This window comes from Mytilus trossulus, chromosome 1, assembly GCF_036588685.1.
Source record: "Mytilus trossulus isolate FHL-02 chromosome 1, PNRI_Mtr1.1.1.hap1, whole genome shotgun sequence".
Taxonomy (NCBI): Eukaryota; Metazoa; Mollusca; class Bivalvia; order Mytilida; family Mytilidae; genus Mytilus; species Mytilus trossulus.
In genome coordinates, this window is record NC_086373.1 from 23,118,932 (window position 1) to 23,140,091 (window position 21,160).

At 30.3% G+C, this 21,160-nt stretch overlaps 1 protein-coding gene across 6 annotated transcripts in view; it reads left to right on the forward strand.

The window, feature by feature from the left end:
* LOC134719108 (early endosome antigen 1-like) overlaps nt 1-21,160 on the forward strand; it is a 57,508-nt gene that overhangs the window by 619 nt on the left and 35,729 nt on the right. For 3 of the 6 annotated variants that reach the window (XR_010107511.1, XM_063582072.1, XM_063582080.1), the window contains exons 2-18: nt 5,833-5,865; nt 8,450-8,512; nt 9,109-9,204; nt 9,927-10,033; nt 10,271-10,418; nt 11,171-11,234; nt 11,558-11,664; nt 12,483-12,569; nt 12,970-13,028; nt 14,165-14,305; nt 15,118-15,186; nt 15,978-16,251; nt 17,252-17,713; nt 18,392-18,529; nt 18,829-18,915; nt 19,904-19,986; nt 20,370-20,463. Coding sequence is in view for 5 of the 6 variants with exons in the window: in XM_063582072.1 (XP_063438142.1) it covers nt 5,833-5,865; nt 8,450-8,512; nt 9,109-9,204; nt 9,927-10,033; nt 10,271-10,418; nt 11,171-11,234; nt 11,558-11,664; nt 12,483-12,569; nt 12,970-13,028; nt 14,165-14,305; nt 15,118-15,186; nt 15,978-16,251; nt 17,252-17,713; nt 18,392-18,529; nt 18,829-18,915; nt 19,904-19,986; nt 20,370-20,463 (2,112 nt within the window). In the remaining variant the exon portion in view is untranslated. The remainder of the gene's footprint in view (nt 1-5,832; nt 5,866-8,449; nt 8,513-9,108; nt 9,205-9,926; nt 10,034-10,270; nt 10,419-11,170; nt 11,235-11,557; nt 11,665-12,482; nt 12,570-12,969; nt 13,029-14,164; nt 14,306-15,117; nt 15,187-15,977; nt 16,252-17,251; nt 17,714-18,391; nt 18,530-18,828; nt 18,916-19,903; nt 19,987-20,369; nt 20,464-21,160) is intronic. The other 3 variants (XM_063582089.1, XM_063582092.1, XM_063582099.1) reach the window with 3 other exon arrangements.

Consider the following 21,160-nt stretch of genomic DNA (forward strand, 5'->3'; position numbering starts at 1 on the left):
TATAATATTCATAATTGGAAATGTCCTTTCATTCTAAAATTAGAGCCCTGCATCAAGTAGCTGTAATGGGTCCCTGTTGGGATTTTCCGTTGCTCAAAAGGTACATGTGTTTTTTTGAAAACATTTCGATCCGGTCTCACTAATTAGCGACAACAAGAATTTTAGCGACAACAAGCGACAACAAGCGACAACAAGCGACAACAAGAAATATTTTAGCGACAACAAGCGACAAGAAGACTATTTAGCGACAACATTTTTTTTTTTTAATTAAAATTAATTATTGCATTAAATATTAAAACAAAAATGTAAAAGAAAATAATTTTAGCGACAAGAAAGTTGAAATTGATAGAAAAAAATGAAACATTATTTACATATTTATTTTATCATCTATTATGTATAACAGCCAGTGTTACGTTTAATTATTGTATTATGAGATTACTTTTCCTTGTGTTTTATAACATATTATTTATCTTATAATTTGTTTTTTAAAACTCTTTTCTTGCAATATATATTAAGCTCGCAAAGTGATTTATTTGTGCATCATTATGGCACGCCTGAACCACTCTTTTTAGGCTATTGATGACTTTTCAATACTGTAACAGTTTATTTTTCATTGAAGCATACAAACAAATTGTCATGCTTTATTAACCAAACTATCTTTAACATGTTCAATATAAATCTGAGATAAACCGGGATTATCTCAGATAAACCTAATTTATCTGAGATAATCTAAGATTAATTAATAAAAGTGGTTCAGGCGTGCCATACATCATTGTCCGTAAATCAGTTACTTTGTACGTCTTTGATACTGCGCGGTATCAAACGAACCCTATGGTACAGGGTTTCAGTTTCCCTTTGGGCATGGGAAAAAAAAGTTACGACTCGAACTTCAATAAATGCACATTAGAAGTATTATAATTATACTATAGTGGACACGTCCGTTCATGATATCCCCTTGGGCAAGGGTATATATTGAAACGCACTTATTTTGTCACATCGCCGTGTCAAACTGAATCCCTTGGGATAAGGGTTTTCCTCTTGGGCAAAGGAAATAGTAAGGGAAGTTATACCCTGCAATATTATAGTCTTACACTCTAAAAATGGCACACCCATGTGGTAATTGTACAAAAAACTGCACTCGAATGTGTGTGTTTTGTGAAAAATGTGAAACATGGTTTCACCAAAAATGCCAGAAATTAACAAAAGATCAGTAGATTTTTCCACTAAGGTTACTGATATTGAAGGAAAATATGAAGACCTCGTTGGTCCATATCTTACGCAAAAAGTTATTCCTACTATAAGGGATTACATGTACAATGCTCGAAAAACAGAGTCGAGAATTCCATTGCAATGGAAAAACAATAAGTGTGAATCAATCAATCACATCTTGAAACTAAATCAAGATTGGAAGCCTGAGAAACTTCCAGAGTTAATTAATAAAATTCACAAAGAAATAAAGTTGCAAGAAAGTCTTGTCAATGGCGCACTTTATGGACATGGAGACTTTGAGCTAAGCTCCTCGGTAAGCCATTTTCAATGCACAAAAGCTCTATGGCAGATTAAATCAGAGAAAGAAAAGGCTTTTGCATTGCAAAAATTCTTGACTTATGGGAGAAAGTTAAACGCAATCCCAGAGTCCACCACTTCAACATATGGTGGGCTGACAATCCCCAAAACAAGTGCATGTGCACGTAAACCTTGCCAACGGAAACGTATTAAAAATGCTAAAACTACAACTTCAAAAAGGGCAAAAATACAGTGAACCTTAGTGGTAAAAATTTACGGCTTATCAAAATGGGTACGTCTAAACACCGCTCAGGACCTCCTGAGTGCACTCAGGACATAGAAAGTGCACTCAGGACCCTTTATAGTCATCGTATCTGCACACAGGATGGATGTTTATATTCGTTATAACCTTCTAATTTTAGAGTTAAATTTTGGTAGAATTTAAAATCGAACTTAGATGTATATGTTAATTTTAATGAAATAGAGGGACACGTGTCACTCATTACACAACTACTGAGCCGTGAATCATCCAATCAACAAAATTGATTGGATTATCTTTATTGCTGGTTATGGATTGTGTTGTTAGTACAGTGTTACCTTTAAAATGGATATGCATAGAGAAAAAATTTTAAAAACTCATTCAATGTACTTTTTCATGATGACGGCTAAATAAATTTAGTTGTGTTTTGCAGTTCATGAATAAAGAAAATAAAAATTCATATTATTTTATAGTTGCCTTTTCCTGTAACAAGTTCGATACATTTTTGTAAATAAAATTGTAATTCTACATTTGACACAATAAACTTATATAATCTACACTTTGGTGATGTTTCAAGCGTAAAATGCAACTCTTGTTTAGCTTGATCATATATTGGTTAATTGTAAAAATGTAAAAAACATACGAAAGAATTATTCATCTTATTTTTTTAACTAGGAATAAAATCCAGAAACAACAATAAAGATAATCCAATCAATTTTGTTGATTGGATAATTCACGGCTCAGTAGTTGTGTTATCAGTGACACGTGCCCTCATTATTTTATAAGAATAAACATATCTATCTAAGTTCGATTTCAAATTCTACCAAAATTAATCTTTAAAGTGAGAAGCGTATAACGAATATAAACATCCATCCTGTGTGCAGATACGATGACTATAAAGGGTCCTGAGTGCTCTTTGTATGTCCTAAGTGCACTCAGGAGGTCCTGAGCGGTGTTTAGACGTACCGTATCAAAATAGGACCACCATGTACAAAATGTATAAATATTATGTTAGATAGGAATGTACATATTACTATATAATGACTACTAATAATAATAAAAAAAAAATATATACATATTCTTCATATTTAGAAATAAAAAAAAGAAAATCAATCTCTTTCTTCTTCACAAATGTTTAATTTCTTCATCTACCAATATACTAATATAAACTTCACAATCTCTTTCTTCATCACAAATGTTTCATTTCTTCGTCTATCTATATAATAAAACATTTTAATCAGTCATATCTGTTCGTAATTTTTAAAAAAAATTTTTATATCTAATAAAAACAATTTTTTGTTGTCGCTAAATAGTCTTCTTGTCGCTTGTTGTCGCTAAAATATTTCTTGTTGTCGCTTGTTGACGCTTGTTGTCGCTTCTTGACGCTTGTTGTCGCTAATTAGTGAGACCCATTTCGATCTCCTCTGCGTTATACATTAAGCGTGTGACATGCTGTCATATCTTTTCGAAATTGCTCGGGACTTATCATAACAAGCACTGAATTAAAACAAAAGTAAATGTCCGTCAACAATATTGAATAGAAGCATGTCTTCGGCTTCTTTTTGATAGCTGAGGGAAAGTTATGATGATAACAAGACTCAGCTAGTGATTTTAGGAAGCATCCATTGAACGCACGGGCGTGTTAGCGTACCTTAACGAGAACATTGCTAGAAAGATAAACACAGGGTTTCGTCAAAAACGAAATCAGTTAGAAAAAGTGAAAGGCCAAATCAATTATGACATGAAATGTAGCTGGAAAGCATTGGAAATCAAAAGTTCTGATAAGGGACAACTTAACCCAGATTTAAGTAAATTGAATTAAACAAAAACAGTTCATATATTTTTTAATTTAAGTTGATGAGTGAATACACATATCCATTTTGTACATCAATGCAGCTTGACCATGTTGACACTTTCTTTGTTTTTGGTCTAATTGTTCTACATGCTTAACGATAGTTGTTTATTGCCAAGTGCAGTATTATATAATATTGTCATTTATTTGCAGAATTATTTGTAAATTTAAGTTGAATATGGTCAGTCATTAAACCACCCTATTAACCTCAAGGTTTTGAGGTATATCTTAAATCTGGGAACTACTTTTTATTTTTGTTAAAAAGTAGATCTTGCAAATAGGTGAAAGGACTGGCAAAACTTTCTTACAGCACCTAAATTTCACATGTATTACATAAAAATCTTAACACTCAGCCTACCCCAACCATAAACTGTAGGGTGATCATATGGGATCTAGAAAGGCAATTAGTTACTGTCCAACTAGTGACACCAGCTGCAGTTTCCATAAGTTTTTAGAAAATACAAGACTGGCAGAACATTTAAAAACGAGACAGAAATTAAACGTATAATTGCTCGTCAGTAAATAAACCAAATTAAACAGCTAGCACATACATGACATATACAAAGAAAGAAACACATTTAAGATGGAAAGACATCTGGGGTTGACATACACGTAATGCGATTATAACATGCCTAAATATTCAATATTGTGTTGATGAAAAAAACCAATACATTAAGGAGCTTGGTGGTGAAAACCCCAATTTGATATTTGCTTGAGGGGTGAACTGGAATTGATAATGCAATTAAAAAACTTTATCACCCAATTACATTAAAAAATGGAGGGTAAAAACCCCATTTTGTGAATTCTTATCTGGAGCTCTGCTTTAGCAATATAAAATGCCAATATCAATTACTGTGAATTCATTATTATTCGTTATATTGAAGATATTAATCGTTGGATACCAATTTTCGTGGGTACAGATGAACTTCAAATGTTCAACGAATTACAAATTTAATATAGGCTTTATATACATTGTATACACTTATGACTTAACAAAGATTATTGACCATGAAATGAAATATCCATGAAGATGCAAGTTTTCATCAATTCACTAAAATTGATAGCCACGAAAATAAATGAATCCACAGTCTCACCATAGAGCTTCTCTCCATATTTCAACAATTTACACTCTTTCACTCATCAAATGGATGCATAAATGTACATGTAAGCTTTATTTTTTATCCACAGTTGTTGATTGTTTTTAGGTTTATGATGACCCCTTCTGTAGCCATGTAATTACAAAATTTGAAATCTGCAATAGTAAATTAATAAAGCAGCAAAGAAAATGAATAGTAGAGATGGGTAATTGTGTACATCCAAAACTTAGTGCAAAGCGTTAATTATTATTCATTGTTTCTTTGCTTTTAATTGAAAAAGGGGCATTTTGTGGCAGATAAAACCAAATATTTGTAGAGAATCCACAGACTCTAATACAGAGAATTTTGTTATAAAATTCAGAAGATTGATGACTAACTTGTTTTCCTATGATGTGCTAGCGTTTATTGTTGGCAAAATTTCCAAACAACCTTTAAATTACAAAATATCCTGCTGAGTCACGATACATTGTAGTCCAGCACACCCTAAAAGGTGTACTTCAATAATCAATTGGTCCATATTTAAATTTAATTTCACCAATATCCAAATTTATAAACTTGTTTGAAGGAAATCATTGCTAGCACTACATGCAATAATCCTCTATCTATCAAGCTACAATTTTTTAAATATGAGAGTTCAATGGGAAAGGCTTCATATTTTCTATAAAATTTCCATATGTTTTGCATTGAGCCAACAGAAGGGTATATAATCCTTAAGGTGTTGGATAAAATTTGAGAGAAAAAAACATTTGTTTAATGAATTTCAGTTTTCAAAAAGTCTGAAACTTTGCCAACTGTCATCATACATATAAAAAAGACAATGAAGTTAGTCTAAAGCATAAAATATAATAGACTGACAACTTTGTACACATGTATAACATGCACATCATTAAGAAACATGAGAAAGGTGTTTTGTTCTCACAGATTAGAACACTAATACATATAATGTATATAATGTATGTTCTTTTACTAAAATTCACTTTAGACTGACAGGTTTCAAATTTATACAGGTTTTGATTTAGACCTGTTTCACTTCATAACTAGTCATTTGGTGATTGGTAAACAATGCTTTATAGTTTAGCTTATATATTCATATTTATTTTATTTTGTTTATCCTCTAGGGGCAGGTTGTTGATAATGCTGATACTAACAAGGTGATTTATTTATTAATTTTCATCCTTCCTTGCCTTCCTTCATTGTCCTTGTCTTTCTCATTGTACAAATAATTGTTTCTGTACTAAACAATATTAAGAAAAATCTGAAAAGAGATTCATTTGTTAATGACAAATGGAAGTTATTAACAAGCTTGACATAAAGTATTTTTAAAAAGTCAGTATATTTTAAACAGTTGTTTTAATGTTTAATTATTGCAGCATTAAGATAAGTCTTACAAGTCTATTAATATGAAAATGTTAAAAGTAATAAGATTAAAATTGCCATGTTACAAATTTATGAGTCTGAAGATTCTATTGGTAAAGATATGCTTCTTCATATCATTGTAAAAGTACAGTTTTCACAAGGAGAACATTTGAAAATATCTCCAGACATAATAAAAAAATCAGATTATTCACAGTGAATGCTGATGATTGTGCTTGACAATTTTTGTATATTTACATGTAAGATAGAAGATTCATGTTGTTTTTTTTGGTACTAATTTGTGAAGATTGAGCAGATTACCAGCAATCAGATTATCTCCCTTTTCACAGTGATTCCCTAGCATCAAAAAGCAATGAAAATGGTGATTTTTAACTGAATCAACTTGTGCATACCATGCTCTTTCTTGATTTTATTCCTTGATGACAAGAGGACTTGACCAGCAAAAAAAGGCATTCATATTTATTCATTCATTAGAAATTCTTGAAATGACCAAAAAGTTATTGATCTTGCCTGAAGACATCCTTTACCTTTTACCCAACAACCTTCTTTTCTAATGAAATGCATCTACAGAATATAAATGATAATTGATATTTATTAGTTCAAATGATTTTACAGAAACCTCTTATTTCACTGTCACAGTTGTTTAGCATGAACACAGTGCCCATACTTATTCATTACATGTACTTTATTGCATGAAGCAGCATACATGTAAACATGGCTCTGTGTTGCATAGTAAGTAGCTTGTCTAATTAAGAAATAATTCATGGAAGCCATAGATTTGTTGGAAATTTACACATGGCCTGGGCCGTGATATTCGAATTTTATCCTGAGCGTTAGCGAGGGATAAAATTAACGAATATCACGGCCTAGGCCATGTGTAAATTTACAACAAATCTATGGCTTCCATGTATTATTTCGATTCTAATAGGACAAATAAGTTAATTTAAATACTGAAGCGAGGGTTGGTATGCCGTGTATGGAGCTGTTCTTTTTTTACTCCTTGTTAGATAAAGCTCAAATATTCTCATACATCTTTAACTTGCATTAATTATTTCGTTAATAACCGCTAGAAAAAATATGTTTAATTCTCAAACCCAATATTTCCGATTTTTAATTTACATGTTTTCTCGTAAGCTACCGTCAAATCCAAAATTGACATTTCGTAAAGAAGGAGCTGCCATGTTGACTCGCTGAATCAAAGGCAATAGAATAGAAAACCTCAGAATTCCATTTTAATACAATATTATACGAACTTCGTTGGTTACAAACAAGTTTTTATTTTTGTGATATTGACTAAATATTGTTTTTATACTGCAACTTAAATTAGTATAATGATATTTTTTTAAATCGTAACATAAATATCAAGCTTATTTGCATCCCTTAATGAACCCCTCATTGTAGAGAAAGTGTTCCATGATGAAATTGACATTGCACACAATATACAGTGTTACTATATTTAGGAAATAAACAAAACTAGTTGCAATACATTAATTCTTTTTATTATGCATCTGAATAAGAATAAAAGTTCTGTAATTTTTTTTGTTTAATTAAAATTAGCAATACAATAAATTTGGCAAAGCGTTTGCAATGTAGTTTCAAATACATGTGGATTTACGTGGGAGGTATATGGGTATATTGTAACATCCATTATTATGTATATTTCTGAGTCTGCGCTAAGTATAGATATATCGAGAATTTTCACACAGTATTGTTTACAAAGCGAAAGAAGCACGTCATATTAGAATTCACCTTTTTGCATTACACAAAGAATTAACACAAACAAATGCTCATTATATACAATTGTGATTGAAAAATGAAGCATTTTAATGCAAATTTAAACTGTTGGTCGAAGATATTTCAGATTTTTCCTTGAAAGGAAGACTGTGTATTTCACCATTTAAATCTTACTGAGCATATATTCATAAACTCATACCTTAAAAATATTTCTATTGCAGATTCAGGGGTGTGTATTAATACATGTACATGTTTGTATATTGAAAAAGGGAAATGTTGCCATCAGTGTTTTCAGTTATTCTGTCAAACTGCTATATCAAAACATGTTGTATAGTATCTTGAATACCACTTGGATTTTATTTTTGATACTCTTACATGATTTTTGGCATTATATTAATTGGGTAACAATTGAATGTATGAACCTGTTCAAATTTTCAGTAACAAATGATAAAAAGAATTGGTCTTTCAAAATGTACAAACAGAAAATCTCAACTAATTGTAATGATTGAACTGTTTATCTAAATTGTGAATTGAAAACGCAAACTCTCCTGTATAGCTTCCCATATGATATGTGTATAAATAAAATGTAATATTTAAGAATTATCAACATTGTTTTTATTTTTACAGAGCAACTCTTCCAAGTCCTCTCCTGTAAAACAAGGACAGAATGATGCAGAAGAAGAGGCACAGGTAAATTATTGGTGTTGTTTTTTTGGGGGGTGGGGTGGGGGAAGGGGGATTAGGATAATAAAACAGAAAACAAGAAATTCAATAGATTTAACTTCTATGGCAAACTGACTTTATTTAAATTCTTGTTCAAGTTTACTTTCATTTTCTCTTTCTGTTTACATTTACTAACCATGGCGACATTTTGTTACATGTAAATAATCGATATCCCATTTCATTCTAGAGCATGATTTGCTGCATTGCTTTTATCCTATTCTCCAAAACATTTCAATGTCTTTGTATAAATTTAATTACTGCAGCTATCTCTGAAGTTCTGTTGTTATTAAAGTCTTAACAAATACATTTATAAAAAAAAATGTTTTTAACAGAGAAATTTGCATTATCTGAGATTCAAATTTTTGTCCATCAAGCTTGCACTACTTACATTTGATTCATTTAGTATTCTGTTTATCCTTGTCACTTTTGTTGTTCAGTTACACTAAAATTTGCCCCATAAGTTCTCTCTGTATCATTAGCAAAGAGACGTTTGGATGCAGATTTTAATCAGACTGTATCCCTGTCTTTCCATGTCTATCCTAGAGCACTGCTTCATATTTCAGGGATTTCTATGTCCTATGTGTATGAAATCCATGCCATCTGCTGAAGCTCTGCAGAATCATTTTGATGCCGAACATGACGAAAACAAGCCTCAGGGAGTATGTGAATTTATGTAATGAAACAATCCCTCACTTACGTTGTACATATCCTTCTAGAACTCTGTTTTCTTTCATTCAATGTTGTAAGGTGTTGGTATGAATGATAAAAAATAAATTGATACAGTTAAACAAAGAGAATTAACTTTCATAACTTGATATTTTCTGTGTCTTTCTATATAGAAAATAATGAGGGTTAGTTTTGCATCATGGAAGTTTCAAATTATTAATAATAAACATTCCTTATTTCCATTTCTATTCTGTAAAGCATGATAAAAAAAGGTTATTTTATTATACCCTGTCTTGAAACAATCCTACATTTTCGAACTGATATAGCAATAAAGTAATCACTTTACAATATCATTTATTTCTCTTGCAAGTTTATGAATATGAGCATCTGCAATTAATACCAAGATAAAAACTTTCTTCCACATTGAAAATAAAGAAGTTTTTTTTATTGGGTGTTTGAAAATCATTTGTTAAGCAACTATTTACACATACAATGTACATAGGACACAGGGCATTGTAAAAAAAAACAATAAACCATGGGTGGGTATCAAGAACAGTGAAAATAGAATTGAAATTCTTAATTTGTCTCTGTAGATTATTCCCATTTTGAAAGTACCTTTCCATGCACCATGTATGATTAGATGGAGCAGCCCTGATTCTGATTTTTTTTTAATTGAACTAATGATTAATGAAACCATCTTTTTTTAATATTTTAGGAAGGATTTCTATGTCCTATGTGTAAGAAGTCCTATAACACACCAGAGGAACTACAATCTCATTTTGAAACACATGACATGGAGGCTAATAATATATCAGAAAATAGGTCAGTAGGAATATGCTAATATATAGGAGGTGCATATTTTGGATGACAACTGTAAATATCAAATGTTATATTATTCTAAGTGCTAACCCAATTATAAACACATACCTTAAAAATATATTTTGAAGTATACACCTCCTATTATGGATTGTTTTAGGTTTTCTTCTCATCTTACTTTGATTTGTCACAAATATTCAACCAGGTCATTTTAGACTTTGACCTATTTATTTTATTTTGTAGAGATGGAGATGTTTTTGCCCTCAGACAAGAAGTAGAAAACCTAAAGTTCTCGTTAAGAGACAGTCAAAAATACACAGAGCAGCTAAAAATAGAACTTCAGAAAGGAAGATCTGGTAGTGGAAGTGGTAAAATACCTTTAACAGAAGATGTAAGTTATCTCCCTTGGTATTAACATAAGATGTAAGTTATCTCCCTTAGTATTAACAGAAGATGTACGTTATCTCCCTTGGTATTAACAGAAGATGTAAGTTATCTCCCCTGGTAATAGCAGAAGATGTAAGTTATCTCCCCTGGTAATAACAGAAGATGTAAGTTATCTCCCCTGGTAATAGCAGAAGATGTAAGTTATCTTCCCTGGTATCAACAGAAGATGTAAGTTAACTACCTTGGTTTTAACTGAAGACGAAGTTATCTCCCCTGTTATTAACAGAAGATGCAAGTTTTCTCCCTTGGTAGATGAACACAGATAATCTATTGAATTTTGCTAACAGTTGACTTTAGTCGATACATAACTTAGACAGGCTGCATAGATGATTATGATAGTTGATGCTTAATTTCCAGTGGCAAATATTGGATACAGATAGAAAAACGAAGTGGATGTAAGCAATAATAGGCAACCAATAGATCTTCATAGACTAGGAAACCTCATTGTATGGTTCTCTATAAAAGGCTATCGCTCAGGGTAAAATATTTTGCATAAAGGGCCAACCCATAGTAAATCATGATATATTCAAGCCCCCATGGTTATTTCTTAATGGACTTACTTCGAACTAAAAATGCTACCATGTTTCCATTGGCGATCAGATTATACTTTAAATTTTAGTTTGATTTATCTCAATTCTAAGTGTACATATATTGTAAATATTAAAATCTTGTAAATATAAAGATCTTGTTTACTAGGAAAAATCTGAGTTAGAGATGATGCAGATGCAGTTGAAAGGCTCTGAAGAAAGTAGGACTATTTGTAAGTAACATGTTTAGACTATTTTACCACAGTGTAAACTACAGAAATCAGAGGTTCTGCTTTCATGATTATTTTTTTCATTCTCTTAGCACTACACTTGACTTCCAAGTTCTCCTCGAATATTAAGGATTTTTTTTGTTAGTTTGATCATGGTACACTTCAGTGAAATAGAACTTAGAGATTTTGTATTTTTGTTTAATAGCAAGAATCAATTTCAACAATTATTTATTATATAGTTAGCTGTAATAACTATCTATTATTTACTATTTATGTGTTAAAGAAGTTCAAGGAATGAATATTTTATAGATTGTGTTGTTTTTCAGTAATGAATGAGTGTCACCATTTGAGAGCTAAAGTAGAGGAATTGTCAGCAAAACAAGAATTAATGACAGAAGAAGGCAGTAGATTGTCAACTAAATCTGGTCAAATGGTAAAATCTAATATATTAATCTTTTAAGCTAATGTGAGCTATGGGAATTTTCACCAAAGAAGCATCTATTTTCTTAGAAGGAATGCCTATATCATGGTTCTCATTTAATCTGGTATATATATCTGACTTTGCCTAAAGAGTCCAAGACATCCACATCTGCTAGTATCAACCACTGGTCTATTAAGTTCTGATGGAAAAATATAATAAATCTTCTCTTCTAAAACTTCTAGTCCACTTCAACTATAAGATAAAGGGGCACTAGCTACGAGATATATAAAGAATCTGATATATTTTTTTTTTGCTCAATCATTAATGAAATGCAAATAGTGAAATAATAATGGTTTAATTTTGTCAAAATTAGCTAAAAAAAACATTGATTATGAATTATTCACTTGCAAGTGAATAATTTGACCTCATTGAATCGTATTCATGTGAACTTCAATTTAACCCCTTAGCTAGAGATGGATAACATGTGAAATGTATGTGTACAATTATCTAAAGGTAAAGAATGTCAACATTGAAAGTGAATCAAAGGTAAATCATTTGATTGACTGATTCGATCTACACAAATCATTCTTATACAGATTAAAAACGATGAGAATTATTTATTTTTCATCTATAATATAGAATTAAATAGACCTAGAAAAATCCAACAGCACGAGTTTGCTTAATCTATTTATATCTATATTTATGTTTACATAGCTTATATGGTCATCGGATGACTGTATAGGCAAACTGGAAAATGTTTTACAGAATGGAAACAATGAACAATTTACATCAAAGAGCTTGCACTAATCAGTAAACTGTTTATTTTGCAGGCAAGTGAATTAGTGACAGTTAAAGCCAAATGTGATGAATTAGAAGGACAAAAGGGGGCATTAGAAGATCACATACACACATTGAAGGTAATTAACCTACTATACAAATGCAAATTAAAATTTCTTGGTCAAGGCAAGCTTTAGAGTAAAATACTTATTAAGATATCAAAATGCATATTCATCAAGATATCAAAATGCATAGGGAGTTTAAAAATTACATACTTATCAAGATATCAAAAATTATAGAAGCTTCAAATTACATACTTTCCAAGATATCAAGATGCATAGGAAGCTTTAAAATTGCGTCTTTATCAAGATATCCAAACTCAAAGAGAGCTTTAAAATTGCATTCTATTGAGAAATAAAAATGGGTAGGAAATTTAAAAATAACATCCTTATTGAGATATCAAAATGCATGAGGAGATTAAAAATGACATATTCATCAAGACACAATTAACTCATGCATATGATTATTGATTCTTTACAGGGACAGATAGAGTCAAAAGAAACATTCATACATAATTTAGAGGCACAACTATCACAAAGGTACTTTAAAAATTATATATACATGTATTATCTGGTATTTCAATAATAAACGAAAAAAAAGATAATCAATTTAAGGATAATAAATCAGTTAAGAATTAAAAAAGTAGTTTCTCATTGAATAAGAAAGACATTAAATTGCAAATAGAGGAAGATACTTTTATTGATGAAAATTCACCAAAAGCATTCTTCAATTTTGAAAGATATATTTTGAAGTCTAGCTAATATAAGTATGAAAATACAAACACAAAAATTACTGAAATGCCATTTGTGTTGTTCTTTTTCTAAGTTTTTTGTATATCTATGGTGAATGTCATAGCAGGTGGGAAATAAATTTAGAAAAATCCAAATGACACCATTCTGCTGTATGCAACACTATAAATATTTCTTTTCAATGACTGTCTTTTCTTGTCTATCAGTAATCAGTTTCTGTTTTGTTCTGTTTCAGTGAAAAGTATGAGTTTAAAGTTTTGTTAAAAAAAACCCATCCCAATTCCAACTATTATCACCTCCTGGAATACAAAACATATTCAAATTATCCAACACTAAAATAGCTCCTAGCTGTTGCTGCACTTAATCTACAACTACAACACACACAATTGAATCATTTTCAGAAGTCGTTTTGATAGTTTTATAAATGCAAAAAAGTGACTAGATTGTTACTCAATACAGTTCAAATTGTGTCAAATTCATTTTATGTTATTTCTGGTTTTTTTTATATGTTTGCAAATAGTTCTAACTAATTCATGCAACGTTTCTTTCTCATTATATAAATACATAATAAAGAATTGTGTGTATTTTAATAGCCCAGTAGTCAACACGTCGGTGTTGACATGAATGTCAATAATGTGGTCAGTTTTATAAATTTCCTGTTTACAAAACTTTGAATTTTCGATTAACTAAGGATTTTCTTATCCCAGGCAAAGATTACCTTAGCCCTATTTGGCACAACTTTTTGGAATTTGGGATCCTGAAGGCTTTTCACCTTTGTACTTGTTTCGCTTTATAAATATTTTGATATGAGCGTCACTGATGAGTCTTATGTAGACGAAACGCGTGTCTTGCGTACTAAATTATAAACCTGGTACCTTTGATAACTATAAACAAGTATTTTTGTTACTTTACTATTTACTACTTAGACCAGGAGCAGAGGATGTGATGGTTCTGAAGCAGGAACTTATATCAGTTCAAACTTTGATGGATAATTTATCACTGGAGAAAGAGAAGGAGAAAGATGCTATTGAGAAACTTTATAACGAACTCAAAACTAAAAACACCGTGTAAGCATATAAGATCTTAGTTGAAGTTAATACATATAAATACTTTCTTGACACTGACAATGGTAGTTCAGTTCAAATGTTCAGAGAATTTGTGTATAATTTGAAATGTTTTTGAAAGTTCTTCTAATTCCATAGGTTTAGGCCATCAGAAATAAGATCTACTATAAATAGTGATTTATTTCAGGTTATTTATTTGTTCATAGCAGTTTTTGTCAGTATATTGTGCTACTTAGTTTGTATTTTTGCAGAATAGAAAATTTTGTTTCAATGGATTTTCGCCAGGGGTATAAACATACTTAAGCTTGTGATGCACAGCTGCTTTAGAATAAAAATACACACATGCTGCCTTTTATTCCTTATTCCTTCACACATACCACCAAGTATATATTTAATGTAAAGCAGTTTTCCTTAATACAGAAACCCTCAGCATTGTAATGAAATACATATATGATGATAGATTAAATCATTATTTTGGGCTGTAATTTGTGAAATTTAATAGTTTTTGAACTTAATAATTTTGTGACATGTTTAAATTGCATTACATATAAGGACAAATTTGGAATGCATACATATTAATATACTCCTGTCTCTCCATTTAAATAACATAAATAAGATCATATGCATTCACTAATTTTATTGCAATATTCTCAATTCAATAAAATGAAACTTTTTAGAAAAATTGCTAGGTATTGAATAAAGTTTTACTTTTGTGATTTGTTTAAATCAATGAATTTCCTTATATTTACTTATGTATGTTATTTGCTTAGCTAGTTTTAATAGTATGAGCATATAGAATTAACTTTGTCTTACAGTACAGAAGAAAAACTCAAGCAGTTAGAAGCTCAGATATCAGAGTCCCCAAAAGTGGAAGAAGTACAGAGGTATCATTTATTTTATAAGGAGCTTAGCATTTTTTGCTTGAGCAAATTTTCTTACAAAACTCAGTTATAAGTGTATATATTACTGGCTTATTTATTAAAGTAACACATTAATTTATTCAGCTTCTTGCCATTGCTTTAAACGACTGCAAACCAGCTGGTCTTTCTTGCAAGGAAAGCAACTTGCTTTAAATTACAATTTTAGATTCAAGTTCATGAAAATGGAAAGATATTTTGTCAAGTATGGAAATTTTTTATTAAAGAAATATTAAGGAAAAGTGGATCTTTCATACAATTTGAAGAATCTGGTTTGAAAAGAAAACCATTACTATGATTGGCTCTTTCACATCTGAGTTACAGGAGGACTTATCTTTTATTAAGACTATTAAGTTCAGGACTTACCCTATCTTATTAGTGCATGCTTTTTGTGTGTATGATGACCTCTAAATGTCCTTTAATGTTTAATAGATGTCTTTTTAATGTTTAGTGTAAATTCATAAATAATTGCAATGTTTTTATTATTATAATAAATGTGACAGAGTTATAATCAAAATAATTTAAACTCACATTTTGAAATTTTATATATGAGTTAAAAAGGATTTTTTCTCAATATCGCAACAATTTAAGTCTTGTTTCAGTCTAAAATGACAAAATTGCAATAATAAATACACAATTATTTCTGAATTTACATTACCATAGCGGTATATAAAAAAAATTGGCATTCATGTAATATATGTTTGTTGTAAGTAACATTGCAAATGAAGAAACATTGATTTTGTTTTCTTTGACTTTAGATTACAGTCTTCCTTTGAAGAAAAGGCAAATTCATTCACACAACTTCAAACAGATTTAAAACAAACACAGGAAGAACTTAATAAACTCAAGGCACAGCATGAAAAGATTTCATATGAGAAAGACAATGTAGAAAAAGAACTGAAATCAAAGTCAGAGGAGTCTGGCAAACTTCAGAATAACCTTGATAAAAGAGTTTTAGAGATTGAGAACTTACAGAAAGAGGTCAAGGCCAAAACAGATCAGTTCACAGAACTACAGTCAAATATTATGAAGGTATCTTGTTTTCATTGATTAATGATTTATAAGTGGTAGTAATAGAGGTTTTTTTTAAACTTATATTAAAAAGACATGGGCACTGGTTACAAATAAATTTTCTGAGGAAAAATCATTATAATTCTAGTGTTAAAATATATGATTTATTTTAATCATGCGTATACACTACCAATCACCAAAGCATCCTTATCAACTTATCATGTATTCAGAATGACTTTCTTAATCTGCTGTGGAAATTGAATAAATGAGAACTTCATAAATGTGATAGGTTCAGATTTAGTGACTTAGCAACATCTTATGACTAACACACTTCCCTTCAAAATGTTTTATCGCACCGTTGGTAAATTAGCACAGTGTGATTGGTTGAGCACCGTCACATGGTTACCCCCTATGGATCTGTAGAGGGTTTGTAAATTTCATAGGGGGATGTCATGTCTACTGTTAATGGTGAAGTCATCTATTAATTTTGTTGTGTTTCATTGTTTATTTTACATAAAAACACAGCACAAAATGTCCAGCGTGCGATAAATGTGTTATACAATTAACTCACTGTCTAGGTATTTTACTAACCCTTTATGGACCTGTAGGGGGTCAGCAGCAAACCATATAACTTATAGTAGCAATTGTCACTTTCCAAAGATAAATTGTTATCTTTGTATTTTATTTTACCCCACTGGAATAAGACAAATGTAATATAAGAAGTTTTAAACACATAGAAGCCCATACCGTTCATTATCTACAACATTTTGAATATAAATTTCACTTGAACTTTACAAGTTTTAATCAAACACATTAACACATATTCCTGTATGTTGGATTCCACGGTTTTGCTTAAGTCTGCATACAGTTCTATAGAAAAAATTGTACTTTGTTGGATATCTTCATTACTAGTATATACTTATGTATTCCATAAAATGTTGTATTCGGTGGCTAATAATCAAACCACAGGGTTTTGGGATTTTCTAGTTTGTCAAATTATTTAAAAAATTTTTACTTCCAGGGCCAAGAAAGTTCATCTATTGTACAGAAGCAGTTAACAGTTAGAGTTGAAGAAATTGCTCAGTTAAAAGTTGATGTGACGAAAAGAGATAATGAAATAGTGCAACTTACACAACTAGCTGAAACTCGAGCAAATCAAATCTCAAACTTAGAGGAAGATTTAGATGTGAAAGAAAAGGACATTATTGAATTAAAATCTGAGATAGACAGCACTAGTGTGGAAGTTAAAAAGTTGCAAAAACAAATGGAAGACAGAAGTTCACAATTTGGAAACGTGAATTCTGAATTACAGAAGAAGGAACAAGAAATTGAGTCTGTAAAAGATGAACTTAAGATAAAAGTAGAGAAAATAAGTGAGATACAAACTGAATTAGACAACTCGTTATCTGAAGTCACAAATTTAAAACAAAGCATTGAAGAAAAAGATAAAGAAATTATTGAAATGAAGTCAGAAGTTGAAACAGTAAGTTTTGGATTGATTGTTTGATTAAAAAAAAAATGTTCCTGCTTGGTTGAATGTAGAAACATTTAAACTGTTCTCATGTTGATATTTTGTGAAATTGATTACAAATACAAATATTGGATCACGGTTGGGGCATTAGGTTAACATAAATGTGTACTTTAATGTAATGTAATAAGTATTGTTAACTAACTTTCTTTTTTGTTCATTCTTAATTAAAGTTCGTGTTTTGAAGCTGGAGTTTAATGATTGTCAGCTGTTTGTCGACAAAAAACAGAAAAAGCATGGGTATTGAGCACATGTTTAAGATGTACAATCAGATAATAGTTTATTTTAAGGACATCCATGCGTATTGCAATCACTGGATTTTTACGAGATGGGTCAAACTGAGGTCACTTTGCATAAGGAAAATATGTCGGGAATTGCTTCCTGAGTTGCTGGAAGGAAGGAATTAAAATAAAGTAAACTTCTTCTAAATATGAACAAATTAATGAATTTTCTTCAGAAAAAAGTATATGTACTTAAGTTTTATGATGAAAACTATCCATTGAGTTATAAAAAACATGCACTATTTTTTTTTAATTTGAGGTTTCTTATGACTTTAAGGTTTCTATTGTAAGAAATAAAAATCTCAATACAAAATGCATTTATGTTGTTGACATATTTTACTTATATATAAAGGTACAAAAAAGAGTTGAAGAGAAGGACAGTTTTATAGAAGAAATTGAGAAACAACTTGGTGGATCTAAATCAGAGTCAGTGGCTTTGTTACATCAGAAAGAAAAACAGTATAATGAACTTAAACTGGAACTGGAAAAAGTAGGTATTATTTGTTTGAACATTCAGAATAATAGCCATTTAGTACTAACTTGACAGTTAAGAGAAATATAGGCCATATTGGGCCTAACTCAAGGTAAACACAAAAACTAAGTTTAAATTATGAATTATAAATTATATCATAAATGTCATAGAATTTCTCTAAAAAATATCTTTTAGCAAAAACAGCAATACAATGTCAGATGTTATAAATATATGAAGGCATAACAGTTTTTCAATAAAATTTACCTCAGATATATATCTATTAATTGTATCAGAAAACACAATGCATGTTTTTTTAGGTTCAGTCAAACAATGATACAAAAATATCCCAGATTGAAGATCTTCAGAAGCAGCTCACAGATTTGCAACAACATTATCAAACAGAGGTAACACTTTTATTTTTATGGTGGTACCCAACACCTTAACTAAAATTGATTTGGCTAGTTTAAATTTCTTAAATTTTTGACAAAGTATTTACTTTGACTCTTGGACAATAATATAAAAAATTCAAACAACTTGAACCAACCGTTTAATCAGAAAAATTACACTTGTTATATAGCAGTTTGACAAACACTTAATTTGATCATTGAGAAGCTTAATATTCCCTTAACAACACAATGTCATTTAAACGTTCTGCTGATTTTATAGAGTTATCTCCCTGTAGTGTTAGGTACTACCTTAAATTTCAAAAAGTCTTGTGGCCTCGAGTACTGAGGACTATGATTTCTATCTAGTTAAAAAAAAGAGATTTTAATATATTGGTATGTGTTGCTGTCTGCTAAACATACATTATTAAAAGATTAATAGAGACTTTTAGAGACAATTAGTTGACACCATATCAAAGTTTTTTGTATAATTTGAAATTCTTCAAGCAACTTTTCCAATCTTTCCAACTGAAACTTGGTACATTTACAATTATTGAAAAAATCATATAAAGAATTATTTCTAATGACATTCAGAATATTACTTTGTGATGTGTGGATAGTACATGCCAAAGCTGTGTATTTGATGATTGATTCATTTCAACATTTAAATTTCTAAGATGAAAGCATCATCAAAATTAACCCGAATAATTCAGTCGTTATATTCCGCTTACTACATTAACGCCTGAATGCATAGACAATGAAAAATCTTCAATCAACCATTTGGAATTAGCTAGGGATTTATCTATCTCGATAAAATTGAGCTAATTGCTGATTGGTCACCTCTTCTACAGGGCACCAATCAAAATTCAGGATTTGTGAAGAGTTTTTATCGTGTTAGGAATTCAGGCCCTTGCAAGTAGGAGAGATAGATTACAGGGAGGGACTGAATTATTCAGGTTACATCAATGTAGAAATATGAAGATAATACTATTGATTTCATTTTATACAGTGCAGCTCCAGTGAAGAGTTAAGATCTGCAATTTTAGAAAAAGAAAATTTACTGGAAGAAGAAACAAGAAAAATACAATCAAGGTATGATTATTATTTTTACTGTAGTGAATTAACAAGTTAAAAGGTTTGATAAACTATTGTCACCTGTAGGAAACTTAAAAAATATAAGTAATTTGGCTTAATCTAAACAATATTCCCAAGTTTTACCTTTAATTTAATTACAATAGTAAACAATAGTGACGATTATAAGAAGTCTTTCCAAAAATTTCAAATTACACCCTGGCCATGGGTCCTATAGATTTTTTCATAAGGATGAACTTTAACAAAGGATTCCCATTTTGACAAGAAGTTTGACTTGATCTAAGAAGAAATGCAACCATGTCTGTAATCATAAAAGCCAGTAAAAGCATACTCTGACTGAAACACCTGACAAAAATGTCAATGTATTTACTTTTAATCTTCAGAGATGAGAGAATTTCTAGTTTAGAAGAACAGATGTCCTCAGTGAAAGAGGAGGCAACAAGAATGGAGACTGAAAGGACAAATTTATTAGCAAAGGTATGTCAAACAAAAAAAGGTGCTAAATGTTAACTTTAAAATCGTTACAAAATGTAAATCATACAAATATAAAAAAGAAGATGTGGTATGATTGCCAATGAGACAACTATCCACAAAAGACCAAAATGACACAAACATTAACAACTATAGGTCACTGTACACCTTCAACATTGAGCAAAGCCCATACCGCATAGTCAGCTATAAAAGGCCTGATAAGAAAATCATGTTAACTACTAAATGTAAATCATACAAACTTCAATACTAAATGTAAATCATGTTAACTACTAAATGTAAATCATGTTAACTACTAAATGTAAGTCATACAAACTTCATTGCTAAATGTAAATCATACAAACTTCATTACTAAATGTAAATCATGTTAACTACAAAATGTAAATCATACAAACTTCATTACTAAATGTAAATCATGTTAACTACAAAATGTAAATCATACAAACTTCATTTCTAAATGTAAATCATGTTAACTACTAAATGTAAGTCATACAAACTTCATTACTAAATGTAAATCATACAAACTTTATCACTGAATATAAATCATACAAACTTCACCACAAAATGTAAATCATACAAACTTCATTACTAAATGTAAATCATGTTAACTACAAAATGTAAATCATGTTAACTACAAAATGTAAATCATACAAACTTCATTACTAAATGTAAATCATGTTAACTA